The sequence below is a fragment of the Plasmodium berghei genome (genome assembly GCF_900002375.2).
Source record: "Plasmodium berghei ANKA genome assembly, chromosome: 12".
Classification (NCBI taxonomy): Eukaryota; Apicomplexa; class Aconoidasida; order Haemosporida; family Plasmodiidae; genus Plasmodium; species Plasmodium berghei.
In genome coordinates, this window is record NC_036170.2 from 1,317,775 (window position 1) to 1,337,610 (window position 19,836).

Here is a 19,836-nt window from a genome sequence, read left to right on the forward strand (position 1 = left end):
AAAACACGGTTAACAATATTATCAGAGAAGATTAAAAAAATATAAAAAAAAGGAGAAAAAGGGAAATTAAATTTGTCATGCACACTTGATAACAATATAAATGTGAATAAATGAAAAACGAATAATACTAAATAAGTGAGCAAACATATATATAATATATACTATTTCTTAATAAGGATCAATGAAAACCATTAATAACTAATATGTATTTAATACAAAAAATACGCTTTTAAAAATAATCAATAAAATTAAAAGGCATTTTTTCCCCAAATGTTCATAATATTAGTGCTATTCATTTTTTCCATTATTATTAAAATTAGCATATATATTATTAATAATATTAAAATAAATATTTTAAATACAAAGTATATCTAATAAGAATAATTATATTTGTAATACTTTGTATATATCCCGTAAAAAAATATGTATATCTGAATAATAAACTTGGCATATTTTTGTATAATATATCAATTGGAAAGAGTGCATGTACTGTTCATAATTTTATTAACAATTCAGAAATTTTCCGGAAAAAAAAATATTATCAATATATATTTTGCACATAATTACAATTCTAATAGAAAGAAATTATCTTTATATATGAGGTACTATATTTAATGTGCTATTTTAGTTTTTTGTGGGAATTTAAGCATATTTACACATTACTTAAATGGAAGTTCATAAATAAATATTATACATATATGCATTATGTGGAAAAATAAGCATAATGTGAAGAAATAATAATATTTTTCGTTTTAATTTTGAGTATTTTGTTAGCTATTTTTTTAATATATGACTAAATGTGGGATCATTGCAAAGAATGGTATTTTATTTTATTCTATATTTCCCAATATCATCAATCTCTACACATATAATATAGATAATATACATATATACGTTTCTATAGGCGAAAATGCTTACATTTGCATGAAATATACCCATTTTTTTAAATTTATATGTACGCAAATATGTTAATGACACAATCATGCCAATATGCATGAATATGTTTCCAAAAAGATAGAGTAATTTAGAAAAATTCGTGGTATATGTTATATGTATCGAACTATTTATAAATTATAATTTTCTTATCATTTACATCGATTTCATATATATGAAAGAAAGGAAAAGAGACATATTATTACTATTATATACACATTTACTTATAGATAATCCGGATAAAATTGTATGTTTTATACTTATTTACTTTAGTATTATCTAAACATCATTATTATTACTATTATGTTTTTCTTTTTGGTAAAATTGTGTTTGGGGTTCAAATTGTAAAGGAAATATCAAAATTGTATATATAAGCATTTAATTATACGCAACATATTTCCACTTTTCGAGTAAAACTATTGATATGCATTCATTGTTTAATATGTTCAATTTCGTCAGGAAGTGGATAATAATCGCGTAGATGGGTTAGGTTCCCATATAATTTTCCTTTCCCTCTTCCTATACATATTTCTAATTATATAAATAAAAAAATAATAAATATATAAAAAAATTGGTATAAGTAGTAGTTTTCAAATGGCTTAAATTTATTTTTATATTGTTAAAGTTAGACAATCCCTCGTTTTTTAACTAAGCATTGCATATTTTTTTCACCCCTTTATTTTCCAAAAAAAAAGAAATAATTTTAACCAGATAGAATTGGTTTTTTTTTAAGCATTTATTTGGGACTGCATATTTTGGCTTATTTTTTATTATCATATACAAAAAAAAATGAAAAAATTTATGTACTTTTTTATTTCATAGCATAGTTTCATACCATTTCATATTAAAGAGTACCTTTTTTATATTCACCCAGCAAATAAAAAAAAAATATATCTATACGTATTTTATATTGATATATTTTTAGTGTATTAAACGGGTGAAAACAGAAAAAAATAAGAAATTCATATAGTAAATAATGTGCATTTTTAGAAGTATTTTATATATAAGGATTTTATTGACTTTGTAGGTAAATTACGAAAATACGCACAATCACATTTTTAGTTACAATTAGCCAAATTTTAGTTAGCTATTTTGGCTATATTGTATATTGGTATACATAACGAGCTTAAAATGAACATTAATATATTTCCCGAAAATACGTATTCTTTAATTTCTTTATTTATATAATATATATAGATTCTTATCATAGAGATATGCGAAAGTTTGCATTTTTTATAAAAAAAATAATATAATCAAAATGATTTGCATTCCTTTTTTGTAATCCCTTCACATTTTTACACACACATATATATATGTTTTTTTTTTTCTTGATAAAAAAGCTAGCCATAGTGTAAAGAGAAAAATGAACAGTTCAGGAGATCAAATTGAAAATGCTGATAAAAAGATAAAATTAATAAAGGGTGAAAATGAAAAAGAAGAATTAATCAGTGTAGAAAATCGATTTTTAAATGATGAAAAAGATGATCATATAAAAGATGTTAAAGAATATATAAATAATGAGAAATCATATATAAATAGATTAAATACATATAATAAATGGATAAATAAGCCTGTACATTTATGTTCGCTAATATTAGCTAGAAATGGTTTTGTATGCAAAAATGAATCTACTATAGAATGCGAAATATGCCAATGTAAATATATATATGAAAAAGGAACATATTCTATGTATACCAGAATAAATGATTTATGTTTATTGCATACTGATAATTGTCTATGGAAAAATAAATTAATAGATTTATCATTTTTTAAACTTGACAGTAATTCATTAGATCGAGTAGAATTACTTAGCGAATATAAAAATAATTGTGAAATTCTTAAACGATCTTTATTATATATACCTATGATAAATATAAAAAAAACAATTAACGATATAATACTAGTTATTAAAAAGCATGTACAGAATGATAAAACAAAGAAAAAGTTTACAATTTTTAATTCATATCTGGATTTTTTTAAAAATAACTTTATTCCAATTTTTTTAAAGAATGAAAATATTATTCAAAAATCTATTGATTATATAAAAAAAAATTATAAAGATATGGAAAAATATATAGTAGATTCAGATTATATTAAAAATTTAAATTTCAATTTATTTAATGTGAATAATTTTATAAATATATTGTCTGATACAAGCGCAGCTCCAGAACTAGAAAATGAAAAAGAAGACATAAATGCTTATATTAAAATTATGCATTATTTAAGAAAATATGAATATGATGATATTAATTTATTTAAAGTTATTTCATTATTAGGATGGACATGTAAAGATGAAATTAAAAATAATTCTAAAGAACAAATTATTTCATGCAAATACTGTTATAGAGAAGTAAATATTTCTGACTATTCATATTTTTCACTAAATGATAAAAAATACAATTTATTCATAGAAGTTGATTCGAATGATATGGATTATTTTTTATCTGATCCATCAAATAATAAATCAATGAATCAAGACAAAAATGAAAAAGCGACAAATATAATTTTGGATAAAATACTAACTATAGTAAATGGGCATTTTGATGAAGAAGGGGAAATAATATACGACGAAATAGAAAAGCAACTATATAAGAATGTTAATAAAGAAGATAAAGATAAGTCAATAGATATCAGCAAAAATGAGAATAAAATTGTGGTAGATGCAGAAAAAATAGAACCCATTAATGAGAAGGAAAATGTCAGTGAAGAGAAAGAAAACAAGAATGAGAATGAAATAAAACATAAAGAATCATTTTCCTTTAAATCTACATTGAAAGGAATATTTCTTTCAAAAAAAACAAATGATAATTTAAAGGAATATAAGAGTAATGATAATGGATTAGAAGGTGAAAATGGAAAAAATAATATTGAAATAAAAGATAATGATGATGAAAAAAATGAAAATAAAATTGAACAAGCAAGCTCCTTAAATGAAGCAATGCTAAAGCTATGCAAATACACAGATGATGATAAATATTTTTTAAAGGGAAAATCTAATTATTATATATTAAAAGAATTTATTCAGGAAAACTTAGATGATAATCAAATAAAAAAACAAAAAATAACTAAAGAACAGGAAAAACGAGAAAAAATTACAAATAAAATATATGCTATACGATTATTTAATTTGATAGAAAATCATAGAGTATATTGTCCATACGTTATGGAAGATTTGTATGGATTTTCAAAAATAACAAAACTCTTTTTTGAATTACTTATTTCTGAGTTTCAGAGAATGTACATGTTTAAATAATATACCAGACATATGCATTTCATTTTAATTGAATTACGAAAAAGGGATTGGAAATATGGAATCTTAAAAACTATACGCATACCTCTTCCTTTTGGTACTCAAACTGTAGCTTCATTTAGTTTGCTATTTATTTAGCCATTACTATGTATATGTTTATATATATATATATATATTTATATTTTTTTTAGTACATTTTTTACTTTTTTTTCTATACAAATAATGTAATATTCACATTATTTTATTGTCAAAATATATGTATGTATATTGGCATGCATAGAACATATAATTTTAAAAAAGAAAAATTTACTTTTTTGAAGGTATTTAAAAATGCGTCCATTTTATTTATATATTTGTACGCCATCATTATGACATGATATAACATATGTTAAATAAAAAATAAAATTTTTTATTGGCAATATTGTATATAGGGAATATCAGTCCATACAGGTACTTAATTCGTTTAGTATAATTATTTAAAAAACAAAGAACAATATATTAAGAGCATATTATTGTGTGTACATTTATGGGCTTGTATTTTATAATATATATATTCCATAGCCTGAATAATATGCTTTTTCAAATAAATATGAGACTTTAAAAAAGGCAAAGAAAATTAATAAAATTATAAAATAATAATACTAAAATGGAGAAAAGTTTAGCGTAATTTTTCACATTTTTATATTATATTTTTTATTTTTCATTTTTTATTTTTTTGTAATGGTATGGTGACATTCCTGCTATGGCATTTTCATTTCATTGGGCTTTTTATAAATTGCGTGCATATTATATCATAACAATTTCAAGCTAATAAAATAAAGATATGCATTATTAATATATATACGCAAAATTTATAAATAAATAAATATTTATATATATATCTATAAATAATATAATATATAAATACATATAACTTATATAATACAAGAAAATTTTATTATTTTATATCTTGGCAGTAAATTGTGCTAAATAAATACATTTATCAGCAAAAAATAAAAACAAATATTTAAAAATATATTTTTATTTTCATAATTTATTTTATTGTATTATTTGCATTTTATTTATATTTTATTTATAATAATTTATAAAATAAGTATAATGCTATTTTATACAAATAATTTATATATAAGTATTTAAGTACAAACCTTTTATATATATTATACAATTATAACTTTGTATATATATATATATTTTTTTTTTTTCTTATTTACGAGAATGCAAAATATGTTTATAACCGTTACTTCGAAATATAAACTGTTTTAATATATATTTATTTTATTATACATATCAAGTTTAATGTTTCGTTGTATTTTATTTGAATATAAATATATGTTAATAAATATTTACAAACATATATATAACATACTTGCCAATATATATACATCCCTTCACACATATATGTAATTGAGAGCATAAAGTTTTATATAACAAAATTAATTTATATATCATTTTATTTTTATATATTACAAAAAAGAAAAATATATTTTCAAAATATCAAACCTTATTGTATATACTTAAGCGCGAACAAGTTATACTTGAGTATTGAATATGCGGAGTATGCATAATAGTGATATTTAAATAACTATTAAATATATTTACACGAAAAAATATAAAAAAAATATTATATATTAAATAAAAAAATATATTTTCAAGTCAAGATTTCCAGCAGAAAATATATAGTAAATATATATTATTTTTTTTATCCTTATAAACTGGACAAATTTATTTAGTTTAATTTAAACATATATAATCAATAAAAATGGCAAAAATTACAAAAATCGATAGAAAAGATAAAATTGGAAGAAAGGATGGAATATCAAAATCTCGCAAAACAGGATTTACAAAATTTTCTTATCAACCAACTCGAGGTGTGTGAAAAAAAAAAAAAAAAATATATAAAATAATTTTTAAATATGATTTGTTAATATTATACATATGGTAATTTGAATTATAAAAATGGTAGAATATTTGTATTGAATTAATTATAGCATCAAATATATACCTATAAGGGGTGTATAAAGAGCTTAATTTAATTATACTTTTATATATGTTTGTGTATAAAAAAAAATAAGAACACTATTATTTTATAAAGAAATAAATATATAAAAGGATATATTAAGAATATGGAGAATTTTATAATAATTATAAATATTGTATTTGTATGAAGATATATAATAATTTAAATCCATAAATTTATATTAAAAATTTGATAAAGAATTTGTTTTTTTTGTGTTTGTAATATAAATTATACAATATAAAAAATAATATGCTTATGTGAATATGTAATCATAAATGACACATATATATATTATTTGCCACGTACCTATATATATGTATGCTGATAAAATAACAATTGCTGTTTATATATTATTGTAAATATATAAATGCCAGAATAGTTGAAAATTTCAGGTGCAAATATTTTATCTCAGAAAAATACGATTTTATACATATATATAGGAAACGTTTTTTTATAATTATTTGTAAATTTTGTGAAAATGAAGAAAGCTGAAATATGTAAAGCTTTTATAATATGGATCCTCGCGCTTTATAAATGTTAAAGTATCATGGGTGAAGTATATACATAAAACAATTTTTTTTAGTATTTTTTTGTAAAATTTTTTTTCGTCATTTTTATGTACTTTGATAATTATTTCATAATTTGAAACAGCAGCGTGATGTTTTTGACAAAGCAGAAGAAATGTGAAGAAAAATAGAAGAGTGTGCGGTTTTCATTTTGTTTTTATATAGTTATTCATATTCGCGCTGTGTATATTTGTATATGTATTTTATGAAAATCGAAAGAGTGACATATGACTAGTATATATGTATATATGGTATTTTGGATGCTTAAGAAGAATATGATAAATGGAGAATTGTAAATTATTATTTTTACATTAATATATATTTAAATACATATTGGTGGTATACATATGAATAAAATAAATGGCAGATATTCGAAAAGAGTTATATTATATTTAGGATCATTAAAAAATATTAAATCAGTTTTTGTTGTTATTTGAAGTTTGGTGTTATTATAAATACATTTTCATAAGTATACACGTATTGCATATATATATATAATAAATTGCTTGATATAAGATATTTCAATGGGAAAATATTAATTATATGTATACAAATAATTAAAGCAGTTCAGAACAATAAAAAAAAAAATAAGAAGCCTACATATTTTTAAGGAGCAAATTTATCATTCTTAAACATGAAATATACTTACATAGTGACAATATTTCTATTTTATCCTACAAAAATTATACATATATATATTATTAAAAGATATAATTCTTTACTTAACTACCAAAATATATTCAGAGCATCTTAAATGACAATGAAAATTACTTGTTTTTAAATACCATTTTTTTGTATTAATAATTCGTTTTCATTTATTATACATATAATATATATAACAACGATTTAAATATTATCGATCAAAATTTTATTTACAGGAAAATCATTTAAATTTACTCCTCAGAAAAAAATATTAGATGTCAGAAAACATATATATAAACAATACGGCCGTGGCAATTTATCAATGATGAATAGAAACAATTTTAAAAGAGGAAATAATCCATTTTTTTTTAAAAATAAAAGAAGAATTGGAAATAAATTTTATGACAGACCATATGGTAATCCTGGTCGTGAAACATTTTTGAAAAAATCACGTGGAAATACTTTCAGAAAGGGAAGATATTTTAGAGGTGGAAAAAAAAGAAATAACTTTTTTAAAAAAACACAAAATTTACACGATAAAATTGGAAAGTTAACATCCAAGGATTTGGTAAGAATATTATCCCTTCAAAAAAAATATACATACTAATAATTGAATATACAAAATTTAACGATATTTGTGCGAGTATTATTATATAAGTGTTTATGAGCTTATATATATGATATTTTCTTATTTTTAAAAATTTGTACAGGATGATGAATTAGATAACTACATGGGATCCAGTAATGTAAAAACCAGATTGGATAATGATTTGGATTCATACTTTAAAAATAATGGAGCTTTACAAGTTAATATGAATGAAGGATTTAATAAAATGGGTGAATAAATAAATTACGAATACTGTATCAAGAAGTATAAGGATTAAGAAAACAACAAAATGTAGTACTAGATGTAGATAAACAATATATTGCTAATACAGCAAATTAAGATTAAAATATATTGTATATTTTTTTTTATATATATACTTTTTTTAAATCATAAAAAATATCTATATTATATATGTTTAAAATTTCCCATACTATATATAGTAATTTTTTAATTTTTATTTCAAACCTTCAAACATTATAAACAAAAGTCAAATATGTTACTAACAATACACATATTCTATTATTTTAATTCAAATGTGAGTAGTATGTTTATTAATGAAATATTCCAAAATATATTAAAACAATACCGAAAGAAAAAAATATATATACTTGTTACTAAAAAAAGGAAAGCACTAAAAAAAATTCAGGTTTCACAGCTATATTTTGATATCATTTCATGTTTATATAGCTATTTTATTCTGATAATAACAATTTGAACATACAATAATTAATTAACATATATATATATATATATATATATATTATAGCCAAATCAAGCTAATATATAGCTAGCCAAAAATAAAATGATCAAAAAATATGAACAAATCAGAAATAATAAATTAATATTGCTTTAGACAATATAAAACAGAAACATTCTCCACATAATACATAAGTTTTTGCACACATGTAAATATGTATAATATATATATATATATATATATATATATATATTATCTTTATCTTTTAATATTTTCTTTAATTTATGTTATTTTTCACTTTTTTCAAAATAAAAAGCATTTAAAAAGGTGCATAATTTTTTGTTAAAATATTGTGCTAAATGTAATATATAACATAAATTATTTGTAGTTTTTTATGTTATTATTTCTTCCTTTTTTTTTTTAAAGTATAAAAGATTAAAAACTTATTAACATAAATTTTTCTGTTCATTTTGTGTAGAATCATTGAAATGATAAAAACGCCTAAAATATAACTTTTAAGATTATATTTAATGTATAAAAGATATGCTTAATTTTTCTGCAATAGTAGGTACAAGTATATTATAAAGTGGTAAAAATATATATAATTGAGAAAGTTAATTTATCAAGATATTTACATTGCAAAAAGTGCAAGGATATGTTAATTTTAAAAGTTGTTATAAATCAAATGGAGACGAAAAAAAAAAAAAAAAAAAAAAAAAAAATATATAAATAAGCATAAAATGAAAAGAGTAAAACTGAATGGGCATATATATACTTATATATATGTAATATATTTTGAAAAATTATATACTAGAGTAAATGTTAGTTTACCTTAATTTGGCATATTCATACTTTTTTATAATATATAAAATTAAATTTGTTTTTTTTCCCTTCGTCTCTTGCCATGAATTTTTTAATAATTTGATTTTTTTGCAATTTAATTATTTTTTGAAAAAACTTGCAAGTTTGTAAAAATATGTATCAATTATACCACGTATTTTATCTAGAAATGAATTTACTTACTGGGCCATATTATATACATATGAATTATATGTATAGCTATTTACTAGTATGTGTGTTTTTTTTTTTTTAAATATCATCATCGAAGGTGATATCCACTATTGTGATGTCGTTTAGACAAATATGTTCTTATGGTTAAGGGAGATGGGAATGGGTTTTTGGATATATTTTCTCTTTTATCTTTAGGTTTCCATTTATTTTGATATTTCCTAGTTGGGGGATCCATAATTTTTTTAAATGAAAATTCTGAAGACTTCATAATACTTATAGCTTTATGTGGATCATAATTAGCGTAATGTAATAATTTATATGCATATTCAGGTGAAAATGGGACCCATTCATCAACATTTGATTTCCAGCTTTTTGCGCATTCTTGTATATAAGATGATAATTCAATTTCATTTTTTATACATTTGTGATAGCCTCTATTTTTCATACATTGTTCTTTTATTCTTTCTAACATAAGGGGTGAATATACTAATATCGCTCCACCAACTTTACAATGGCATGGTAATCCTGAACATGACACACATGGTTCTGGACTTGTTTCTTCAACTGATTCATAACTTTTGTACATGAATTCTGACCGACACAAAAAAAAACTTGGCAATTTAGATACTTGGTAGCTCTCTCCTACATTTATTTTGTTGCTCTCTTTCGATCCCTCTTCTGTGACTCTTTTTTTTCGCTTTTTTTGTTCTAAAAAATGATAACAAAAAAAGTCAGAATTATAATGGGGAAAATAATGATGTGATGTAGGAAAGATAATAATAGTACAAAAATGTTAATAGACAAACATAATAAAAAGGTAAAGAAAACATATGAACATACCTGTATCAGCATCTTGGTCTGGATATCTTTCATTAAAACGATTAATATTAGTACTTCTGGTATTTGCACCATAATTATTGGAATAATAATTTTCATTATTTGAATAATTTCCACCTTTATTGGTATTATTTTGGGCATTTGAAATAGCCGTAACTTTATGTTTTGGGTTTGATGAATATTCATTATTATCAGAGATGTAAGCTTTTCTTTCATTATTTTGTAAAATATTTGAATTTTTCGAATTTATTATATTAACATTTTTGATTGCATTATTTTTATTTTTAGGTATATTTGTAGAATTAGTATTATTTTTGGTAAGGGTTTTTTTTGTTTTTTTAGTTTTATTTTCTTTTGTCTTTGGATTAGATTGTGAATTTTCAACAAGTTCATTATCGTTTCTATTTTTCACAGGTACACTAGCCATTTGTTGTATATCATTTTCGACTAGTTCACCATTTTTATTTCTAATAATATTTGCATTTATAAATTGTGCATCATAGTTTATCTGTCTTCTTCGATTTTCATTTTTTTCATAATTAATATATTCTTCATGATAATTATTATATCTTCTAGTATTATTATATCTTCTAGTATTATATATATCACTATTTTTATTTGTTACATTATTATTATCTCTAACTATATCATTACATTGGCTATTTTCATTGGGATTATTATTATAGTCTTCTTCATAGTCATCATAGTTATTTTCTTTGCTATATTTTATTTTTGAATTGTTAATATATTCATTATTTTTTCCTTGAGTTTTAAGGTAATTTCGTGGTTGTATTTTTATATTATTTTTTGTAAGGTTTTTCAAACGATTTCTTATATTAGATTCATTTTGATGCATGTTACATTCGTTTGGTATATCATTTTCTTCTTCATCTTGATTGTTATAATATATATGATCTTGTTCATTATTATTTCTTGTATTATAACGGCCCATGTTATTTGTTTGAATGTGATTATTATTTCGATTATTATTAGTGTATCTATTTAAAATTTCTTTTTCTAAAGATATTTTTTCAGAATTTTTTTTTTTCATTCCTTTATTTTCTTGAGATGATATGAATTGTCTATGTTGATCAACAATTGGGTTTACAATTTCTGATATATTATGATTAGTATTATTTATATTTTTATTTTTATTTATATTGCGTAATAATCTTCCACCTTTTATATTGGTATTGTTTATATATGTTGTATTATATATGTCTTGATTATTTGGATCATTTTCTTTTCCTTTCGAAATATTTTCTTCATAATTTTTGAAAAATTCTTTAGTTATTTTACTATTTTGTCCACCTTTTAATAAATGAATATCATGATTACCATCATTATCCATGTTATTGTTTATATCTCCATTTTGTTTATTGTGATTAAACATATCAGTCCTGTGATATTGATTATTGAGATTATTTGAGCCAATACTTGAAATATTAAAATTCGAATGCTTCATTTGAGCTCTCTCTATTAATTTTCTCAATTCAATATCATTTGCCACTTTTTTATATGCATTATCTCTAATTTTTTTTTGTTCCTTTAATCTTTTTATATATTCAAGATTTTCATAATCCTCCATGTTATTATTTATATGGCTATTTTGTTTGTAGTCATTTAATATATTATTATTGTTATTATTATTAGTATCAAGAATGGAGTTATTAAATTTATTTAAAAAATTATTATACAAATGTGAATTTATTGTCTCTTCATCAGAAATAAGCATTCCCTTATGTTTTTGATGTACAGTCATTTTTTATTTCTTCCTTTTTTTTTTGTTTTCCGTTTCAATTATTATTATAAGAATTATTTATTTTGCATAAATTGTTCTGATTACTTATAATTTTTTTGTCTATTTATTTTTTAAGAAAATATTTTCAATTATTTGTAGCCGAACTTTTCGAATTTTATTAATACCTGTTTGAATGATAGCCACTATATAGTAATTTTTTTTAACGTTATAAATTTACTTATTTTTTAATAAATCATCAAAATATATTTTTTTTTTTTTTGAAAAAAATCTGTCTTTCAAGTTTTATGAATATATCCAAATCAACGGAATTATCATTTTTAAATTTGGAAAATTATTATTTATATGTTTTCCTTTTGTACTTTTTTTGTTTTGATATAATTTGGCTTGATTTTTTTTTTTTTTTAGCTATTTTTTTTTTTCTCTCCTTTTAATTCATGCTCGGTTCCAAAAAAAAATATATATATGTCCTTTGGGAAAAATAACGGATGTTATTATAACATAAATTGTTTTATCCCCTTTCTTTTATGTGATACATAAAAAAACATTATAATTTTTTTTGAACAAATTGGAAAAATAAGTAATAAAATAAAAATAATGTAGGGGAAAATAAAACAAAGGAGAGAAAGCTAAAAATGCAGACCCAAAAATAAATAGTAAATATTAAAAAAAAAAACAATCTGAAAAGTAGTATTCTCTAATAATTGATTATACTTGAATATACATAAAAATGGTATTGAATGATTTAAAAAATATAGATACAAAATATAGTATAATAAAAAAAAATAAAAAGAAATAATTGAAATAATTGGTGTGGTTGAAATAGTTAAAGTGCCTATAATATAACTAAAACTATTAAAATAATTGAAATGTTAAAAAAATATGTAAACGAAATTTATTAAAATAATATATAAACAATATAAAAATATATAAAATTAGCTATATACTGATGCTATATAATTTTTTTATCTTTGTGTATAGCTGTCTATATACATATATGTATGTAGAAATATTTTTTTTTATATCCAATAGAGGAAAATAGTAATATGTATATATATAATAGTATATATATATATATAATATATTAAAATTAAAGTGACATATAGAATTATATAATTGGTATTATATAAATAATTGAAAATAACTATATACAAAAAATAAAATATGAATAATTAAAATTACCTTGTATATACTTGTATATTTTTTATGCTAATAATATAGTTATCGCAATAGTAAAGATAAAATTGTTTGGGGGGAAAGGGGTGCGTAAAAAAAAAAAAAAAAAAATAGAGAGTGACATACATTAATATATTTTATAGTGAACCTACTGAAAGCATTTTAATAAATAAATATATTATATATATAACCATATCTATATACTAAATATTAAAAGATATTTTTCTATTTATAGTGTTAGTGGTTTACTATAAAATTTAATCAATGTAAAATTTTATAACATGCACAAGTTTAAATAAAATAAAAACTAGGCAAGTATTTCGAATCATAAAAATAGTATAAATACATATAATAAAGGGTTATACGTATAGGCATATTATATATACAAATTCATCGGTTAAAATCATAGGAAATATATATATACATACACGTGATATACATCAAAAATTTGATGAGGATAAAACATTTAATTACATAATAAAAAGTAGTAAATAATAATACATTGTATATAAAATAAATAGAGAACTGGGTGAATGAATGCTAACATGAATATGCATTATCGTTCTTGTATTTCGGTTGCCCATAATACAAAGAAGCATAAAAGAAAAACACAAAATAATAGAATAAAATTCACTTGTTCATTATAGAAAGAAAATAACTAATAAATTAATAAATATGTTAAAAAAAAAATAAGTTAAACATTTAGAAAAGAAAAAGAAAGGAGAAAATCACAAGCTCTATAAGAGTTATATGCACTTGATATATATGCATTAGAAATAATATGCACATTGTGATATATTTTTAAATGTTTAGAAAATCCATATATACATATTATATGTATTTACTATACCCAATATGAAATACCATTTGAACACAAGCTATAATATATGCATAGGGTGTATTAAAAACACACGCATATAATAATATGAGCATATAGCATGTCAAATATATGTATATTTATTTATTTATTTATTTATTTATTTATTTACATATATATATTATATTAAGTCCTTTTGAGAATACATGTATATAAACCAAGCAAATAACTAACCATATTAAATGAACAAATATGAAAAGGTCGTGCTATATTAGTAAAAGAAAAAAAAAAGAAAAATATGATTAATTTTTTTTTTTTACACACATGTATGTAATAAACATTCATATTTATAAGAAATGTAAAAAAAGATAGAAAGAAAAAAAAATAGATGAGGTAATCCGATATTATAAATATATGTCGAGAAAATAGATTAAGCATTAAAAGAATATAACTATGAAAAAATAGAAAACTATAAAAAAAAAGTATTTGCATAATGGAAAAAATAATTCTTAAAATACATGATAATGTACTATAGTAACAATTGAAAAAAAAACTAAAAATGTGTATACATTTTATATTAATTATAAAGTTTGTCCTTTTGCTAATATATATAGTATAAGTTGTTATAAATAAATTCACTGTATTTGGAAGCTTAAGAAATAAAAACTAAATAATAAAAAAACTAATGAGTCATGAAGCTGTTAAGATATAAAGTAATATTATTATTAAGTTTTTTAAAAATATGAATTTTAATAGCTGCAACCAAAAAATATACACATTTGGTAATATGTATAAATATACAAACTTATTTGTATTAATATGAATTTATTAGTTATATATATTAAATAATTTATGGAATAAGACCTTTAAATATTTATATATTTTTTGTCTATTTAAATAATATATTATAGGACAATCCAATTAGGTTGTTTATTCATATAACCTAACTTATAAATGTGTAGGAAAAATACCCACTATACCCATATTATTTAATATATTTATTTAGATTCTCAATTTACATAATAAATTATTTTTTAAATTTACCAAAAAGAAAAAAGAGGTTTCCTTATGTATACCATAATGTACATAAACAAGGTGTACTCAAAGAATTAGTAAAAAATAAAAATAAAAAAATAAAAATAATAAAAAAAAAATAAAAAAAAATAATAAAATAATGACCCATGTAGTAATAAATGGGAAGATACTAAAAATAGACATTTAAAAAACGAAAAAAAAGAAGATTATAAAAATATTATTTGCAAAAAAATATCGAAAAGGCCATAAAAATAAAATATAAAGGAGTGTATAATGTTGTACATATATATATATATGCAAGTTACATAACGACCAAACACATGTCCTGTTAAATATAATAAAATTCATTTTCATATCTATCACAACTATCTGTTGCTATAGTATACAGCTTTTTGTCGTAAATATTATCTTTGATTGTATCCATTAATATTTTTTTTTTTAAAGAATTATTAATTAATTTTGTTTCTAATTTAATTAATCTTGATCGAACATATTGAGTTATATAATTAAATAATATGTTGGAATAAGAATATGCTTGTTTAATCATAAACAATTTAAGTGGTAAAGTAGTATGATATATATTACACCATATATTATATACATAAGGATTCCATATTATTTCACTACTCAATAATTGCAAAAAAACTTGATAAAAAAAATCTCGTGTTAAATAAAATGATGATAATAATGATGTTAATGTAATTGTATCAATAATATATTGCTTGTTAATAATTTTATTTACAATAAGTGTTAAAAAGCTACAATTATTATAAATATGATCAAAGGTTATATTAAATTTTTTAAAAAAAATATTTTTTAATATATCTTGATTATTTCTTTTTATATCATTCAATGCATTTATAGAAATTAAGAAATAATTTTCCTTCATTTCCCGCGGTTTAACCATTACTGTACCATCAGGAACATCAACATAAACAAAACATTTTAGTGGTTTATCTTTTTTGCTTAAATAAAAATTCCACTTAATATATTCCTTAATATTGTTACTATTATTTTTATTTTCAAGTTTTTCTTTTTCTATTTTTTTTATCTGAGTTTCTATGTTTAAAATTTCACTTGCTAATTTTATTAATTGGCTGGTAATATATCTTTCTATTTTTGTGTGTGTTTCAGGAGCCAACACATTTGTTTTTGGCTTATTGTTAATATGTTCATTATTCTCAGAATATTTATGAACATTGGGTTTGTTATTATCAATATTATTTGTAATAGAAAATGTTTTTTCTGATTGAATTATATTAAATATATAACTGTCTAAAAATGTATTGAATTTATTACTAGGAATTATTAACCAGGTCGATGGAATATCTTCTAATTCAGGATTTTCATTTTCAATAAATTGATAATTATAATTTTTTGAAAAAAATACATTAAATAATTTTGTAATGACATAATTTTTATTATTTAAAAGTTTATGAAATGTGCTTTTAATTTTTTCATTTTTTATAAATAATAATTTATTTTGTATTGTGAATTTATTTCTTTTACGGGGTATTTCATATATATTATTTGTTCTTTTTCCATTTTGTATGAGTGGTTGTATTTTTTGATTATACTTATTATGGGACAAGCTTTTTGTTAGTTTTATATTACACCCAAAAAAAAAAAAAAAAAAAAAAAAAAAACTTTTATACAAATATAAAATCATAGCAACATTCTCTTTTTTTCGTTTTATTTACTTTTGTCTAAAATATTGTTTCAAATATGTATTATAAATATGTTGCTTGCTTATTTATTTGTTTAAGATAATTTTTCTTTTCACAATTTGTTCATTGTCCATCAACAATTAGCTAATTTTATGAAGCTTATTGATTTTTTTTTACTTTATAAGATTATCAAATATATTTTAAAGAATTATTTATGTGAGCATTCCCTATCTTAATTTATATACCTAGATCATTTCCTATTCATAGTATTTTTATTCCTTTTTAAAATGATATTGCACAATTTAGTCGTATGCAAAAGGATTAAGGGGTGAATGCGATTGAATGAACATTTGGTTTAAAAAAAAAAAATAATAGATTAAAATAAAAACAAATATATAAATATTTATTTAGCCATTATTTTATATGCATAAATATACCTTATATTTTTTTCACATTTTTTTATGACATAAGCAAGAAAGAAATTATAGCGAATTACACAACATATATTTAGAGTGAGCAAAAGGGAGGAAAAATTGGCTTAATTTCAGAAAAATATTTATTTAGAAAAAAAATAAGAAAATAAGAAAACTATAACATTTTTTTTGTTTATTTTTTTAATTAAATTTATTTTGTAATAATTTTTTTTTCACAAATAATTAACAAATTTGTATTTTCCAGTTATATTTATAAAATAATAAAATATACAATAAACCCTGTTTTATTGGGGGCAATTATCTGTGCTTATTTCTTATTATATTATTTGTTTATTTATTTTGTATATATTATTTGCTTCCATTTTGCTACATTGAGTTACGCACTATGGTATTATAGGATATGGCCCTCCCCCCTGGATTATTTTTTTCACCTAACGAGCATATTATTACGCATATATATTTATATATATAATTACATTTTTGATATCAAATGATATAATGCATATAAAACATATATATAATATTATGGTTATTCCTCTATAATGTTTTTTCCTAGTTTTTCCTCTTTATATACGCATAAAAATAATTAAACTTTTTTCTTATTTTTGAAACAATTATTATAAAAATATATGGCACCATTTTTCCCGTTATAATAAAAAAACTTGTTTTTTATGATTAAGATATTTCAAATGTTGATATTATATATATGTATATATACATACATAATACAATTTTTATTATAGGTATTATATAATATGTAAAATACATTCTATGTTAGCACTTCAATATTATAAAATTATATGCTATATTTTTAAGCACAAAAAAAAGGAACATATTATATTCCAATTTTCAATAAGAAACATTCAAAAAAAAATCATTAATAATTTATATACAATATTAAAAAAATAAAAATAAATAATAAAAATAAAAATAATAATAATAAAATAGGGAAAAAATAACTGTTTAAAAAACATATTTTTTTATATTTAAAATTTAAAAAAATATTTAAACGATTTTAAGAAATTAAATAAAAATGCCAAAAAGCTATAGAAACTATTCAAAAACTGCAAGGAATCCAAAGCGTCCCTTTGAAAAGGTAAACAAAAAAAATGGAAAAAAAATGAAAAAAAAATAAAACTGAAATAGTTGAAATAACTGAAATAAAACTAAAAAATACGAACAACAAAATATGAAGTAAAGAGCGAGCTAACTAAGGAAAGGGATGGTTATATTCTGCCCATTTTCGTTACACTCGTTATATTCATATATCTAGCTATGTAGTTGTATAAATACTTTCCTAATTATTGTTGGGTTTCCCTTTGATACCCACATATTTTATTATCAACTTTTTATAAAATCTATAACACATTAACGATATAAAATTACAAAAAATAAAATATAGGTTTATATATGCCAAATGAGAATATACAATTTTTATTAATATTTTAAAACTCTAAATTGTTTTTATTTTATTTTTTTTCGATTTATAGGAACGTTTAGATCAAGAGTTAAAATTAATTGGGGAATATGGTTTAAAAAACAAGAGAGAAATATGGAGGTAATAATTTTGCATACCCCAATAATATATATGTGTCGACCCGCTCGGTGCACGTTATATTGCTTTAATTTTGATTATATTACTATATTTTGCTTCCACAATGTTTTAATTTATTTCCCCTGTTTTTTAATATGCAGAGTACAATATTTGTTAGCAAAAATCAGATCTGCAGCACGATATTTATTAACATTAGATGAAAAAAGTCCCAAAAGAATATTTCAAGGTGAAGCCTTATTAAGAAGAATGGTACGCCAAGGATTACTTGGTGAAAATGAAGAAAAGCTAGATTATGTTTTAGGATTAACATTACCTAAATTATTAGAAAGAAGATTGCAAACAAAAGTATTTAAATTAGGATTAGCAAAATCTGTACATCATGCTAGGGTATTAATAAGACAACGACATATTCGAGTTGGTAAACAAATGGTCGATATCCCATCATTTTTAGTTCGTATAGATTCTGAAAAACACATCGATTTTGCAACCGCTTCACCATTTGGTGGATCGAGGCCAGGTAGAGTTAAGAGAAGAACATTAAGAAATCAAAAAGAAAAGGCTGATGGAGATGATAATTAATAAGCATATTTGCACACACACATACGCATATGTATATATATATATATATATATATATATATATATATATATATATATTATGAAAAAAACGTGTGAAATATCATGTGTATATTATTTTGTTATTATGCTGTTCCTTGTATGTATTATCCACGTATTTGTGATAATGCACTATTTCAGTATCATATATGTGAAAAGTGAAATTTAAATCAATGAATTGATCGTAATTTGTATATATAGATATATGTCTATATAATC

General features: G+C 20.8%; 5 protein-coding genes across 5 annotated transcripts; 3 read left to right on the top strand and 2 right to left on the bottom strand.

Moving 5' to 3' along the window:
• Positions 1–2,296: 2,296 nt before the first annotated feature.
• On the top strand, positions 2,297–4,186 carry PBANKA_1234400 (zinc finger protein, putative; the record flags this gene model as incomplete). The annotated part of the gene is made up of 1 exon (XM_034566423.1): positions 2,297–4,186. The coding sequence occupies one exon, from the start codon at positions 2,297–2,299 to the stop codon at positions 4,184–4,186; it is 1,890 nt and encodes a 629-aa protein (XP_034423021.1).
• Positions 4,187–5,942: 1,756 nt separating this feature from the next.
• PBANKA_1234500 (FoP domain-containing protein, putative) lies at positions 5,943–8,253 on the top strand (the record flags this gene model as incomplete). The annotated part of the gene is made up of 3 exons (XM_034566424.1): positions 5,943–6,051; positions 7,645–7,976; positions 8,119–8,253. 3 exons carry the CDS (start codon positions 5,943–5,945, stop codon positions 8,251–8,253), a joined length of 576 nt encoding a protein of 191 aa, XP_034423022.1.
• Positions 8,254–9,811: 1,558 nt separating this feature from the next.
• On the bottom strand, positions 9,812–12,322 carry PBANKA_1234600 (EELM2 domain-containing protein, putative; the record flags this gene model as incomplete). Its single annotated transcript, XM_034566425.1, has 2 exons — positions 9,812–10,431; positions 10,564–12,322. The coding sequence occupies 2 exons, from the start codon at positions 12,320–12,322 to the stop codon at positions 9,812–9,814; spliced, it is 2,379 nt and encodes a 792-aa protein (XP_034423023.1).
• A 3,353-nt stretch (positions 12,323–15,675) lies between these two features.
• PBANKA_1234700 (conserved protein, unknown function) lies at positions 15,676–17,016 on the bottom strand (the record flags this gene model as incomplete). The annotated part of the gene is made up of 1 exon (XM_034566426.1): positions 15,676–17,016. One exon carries the CDS (start codon positions 17,014–17,016, stop codon positions 15,676–15,678), a length of 1,341 nt encoding a protein of 446 aa, XP_034423024.1.
• A 1,465-nt stretch (positions 17,017–18,481) lies between these two features.
• Positions 18,482–19,582, top strand: PBANKA_1234800 (40S ribosomal protein S9, putative; the record flags this gene model as incomplete). The annotated part of the gene is made up of 3 exons (XM_034566427.1): positions 18,482–18,544; positions 18,939–19,006; positions 19,144–19,582. The coding sequence occupies 3 exons, from the start codon at positions 18,482–18,484 to the stop codon at positions 19,580–19,582; spliced, it is 570 nt and encodes a 189-aa protein (XP_034423025.1).
• Positions 19,583–19,836: the final 254 nt, after the last annotated feature.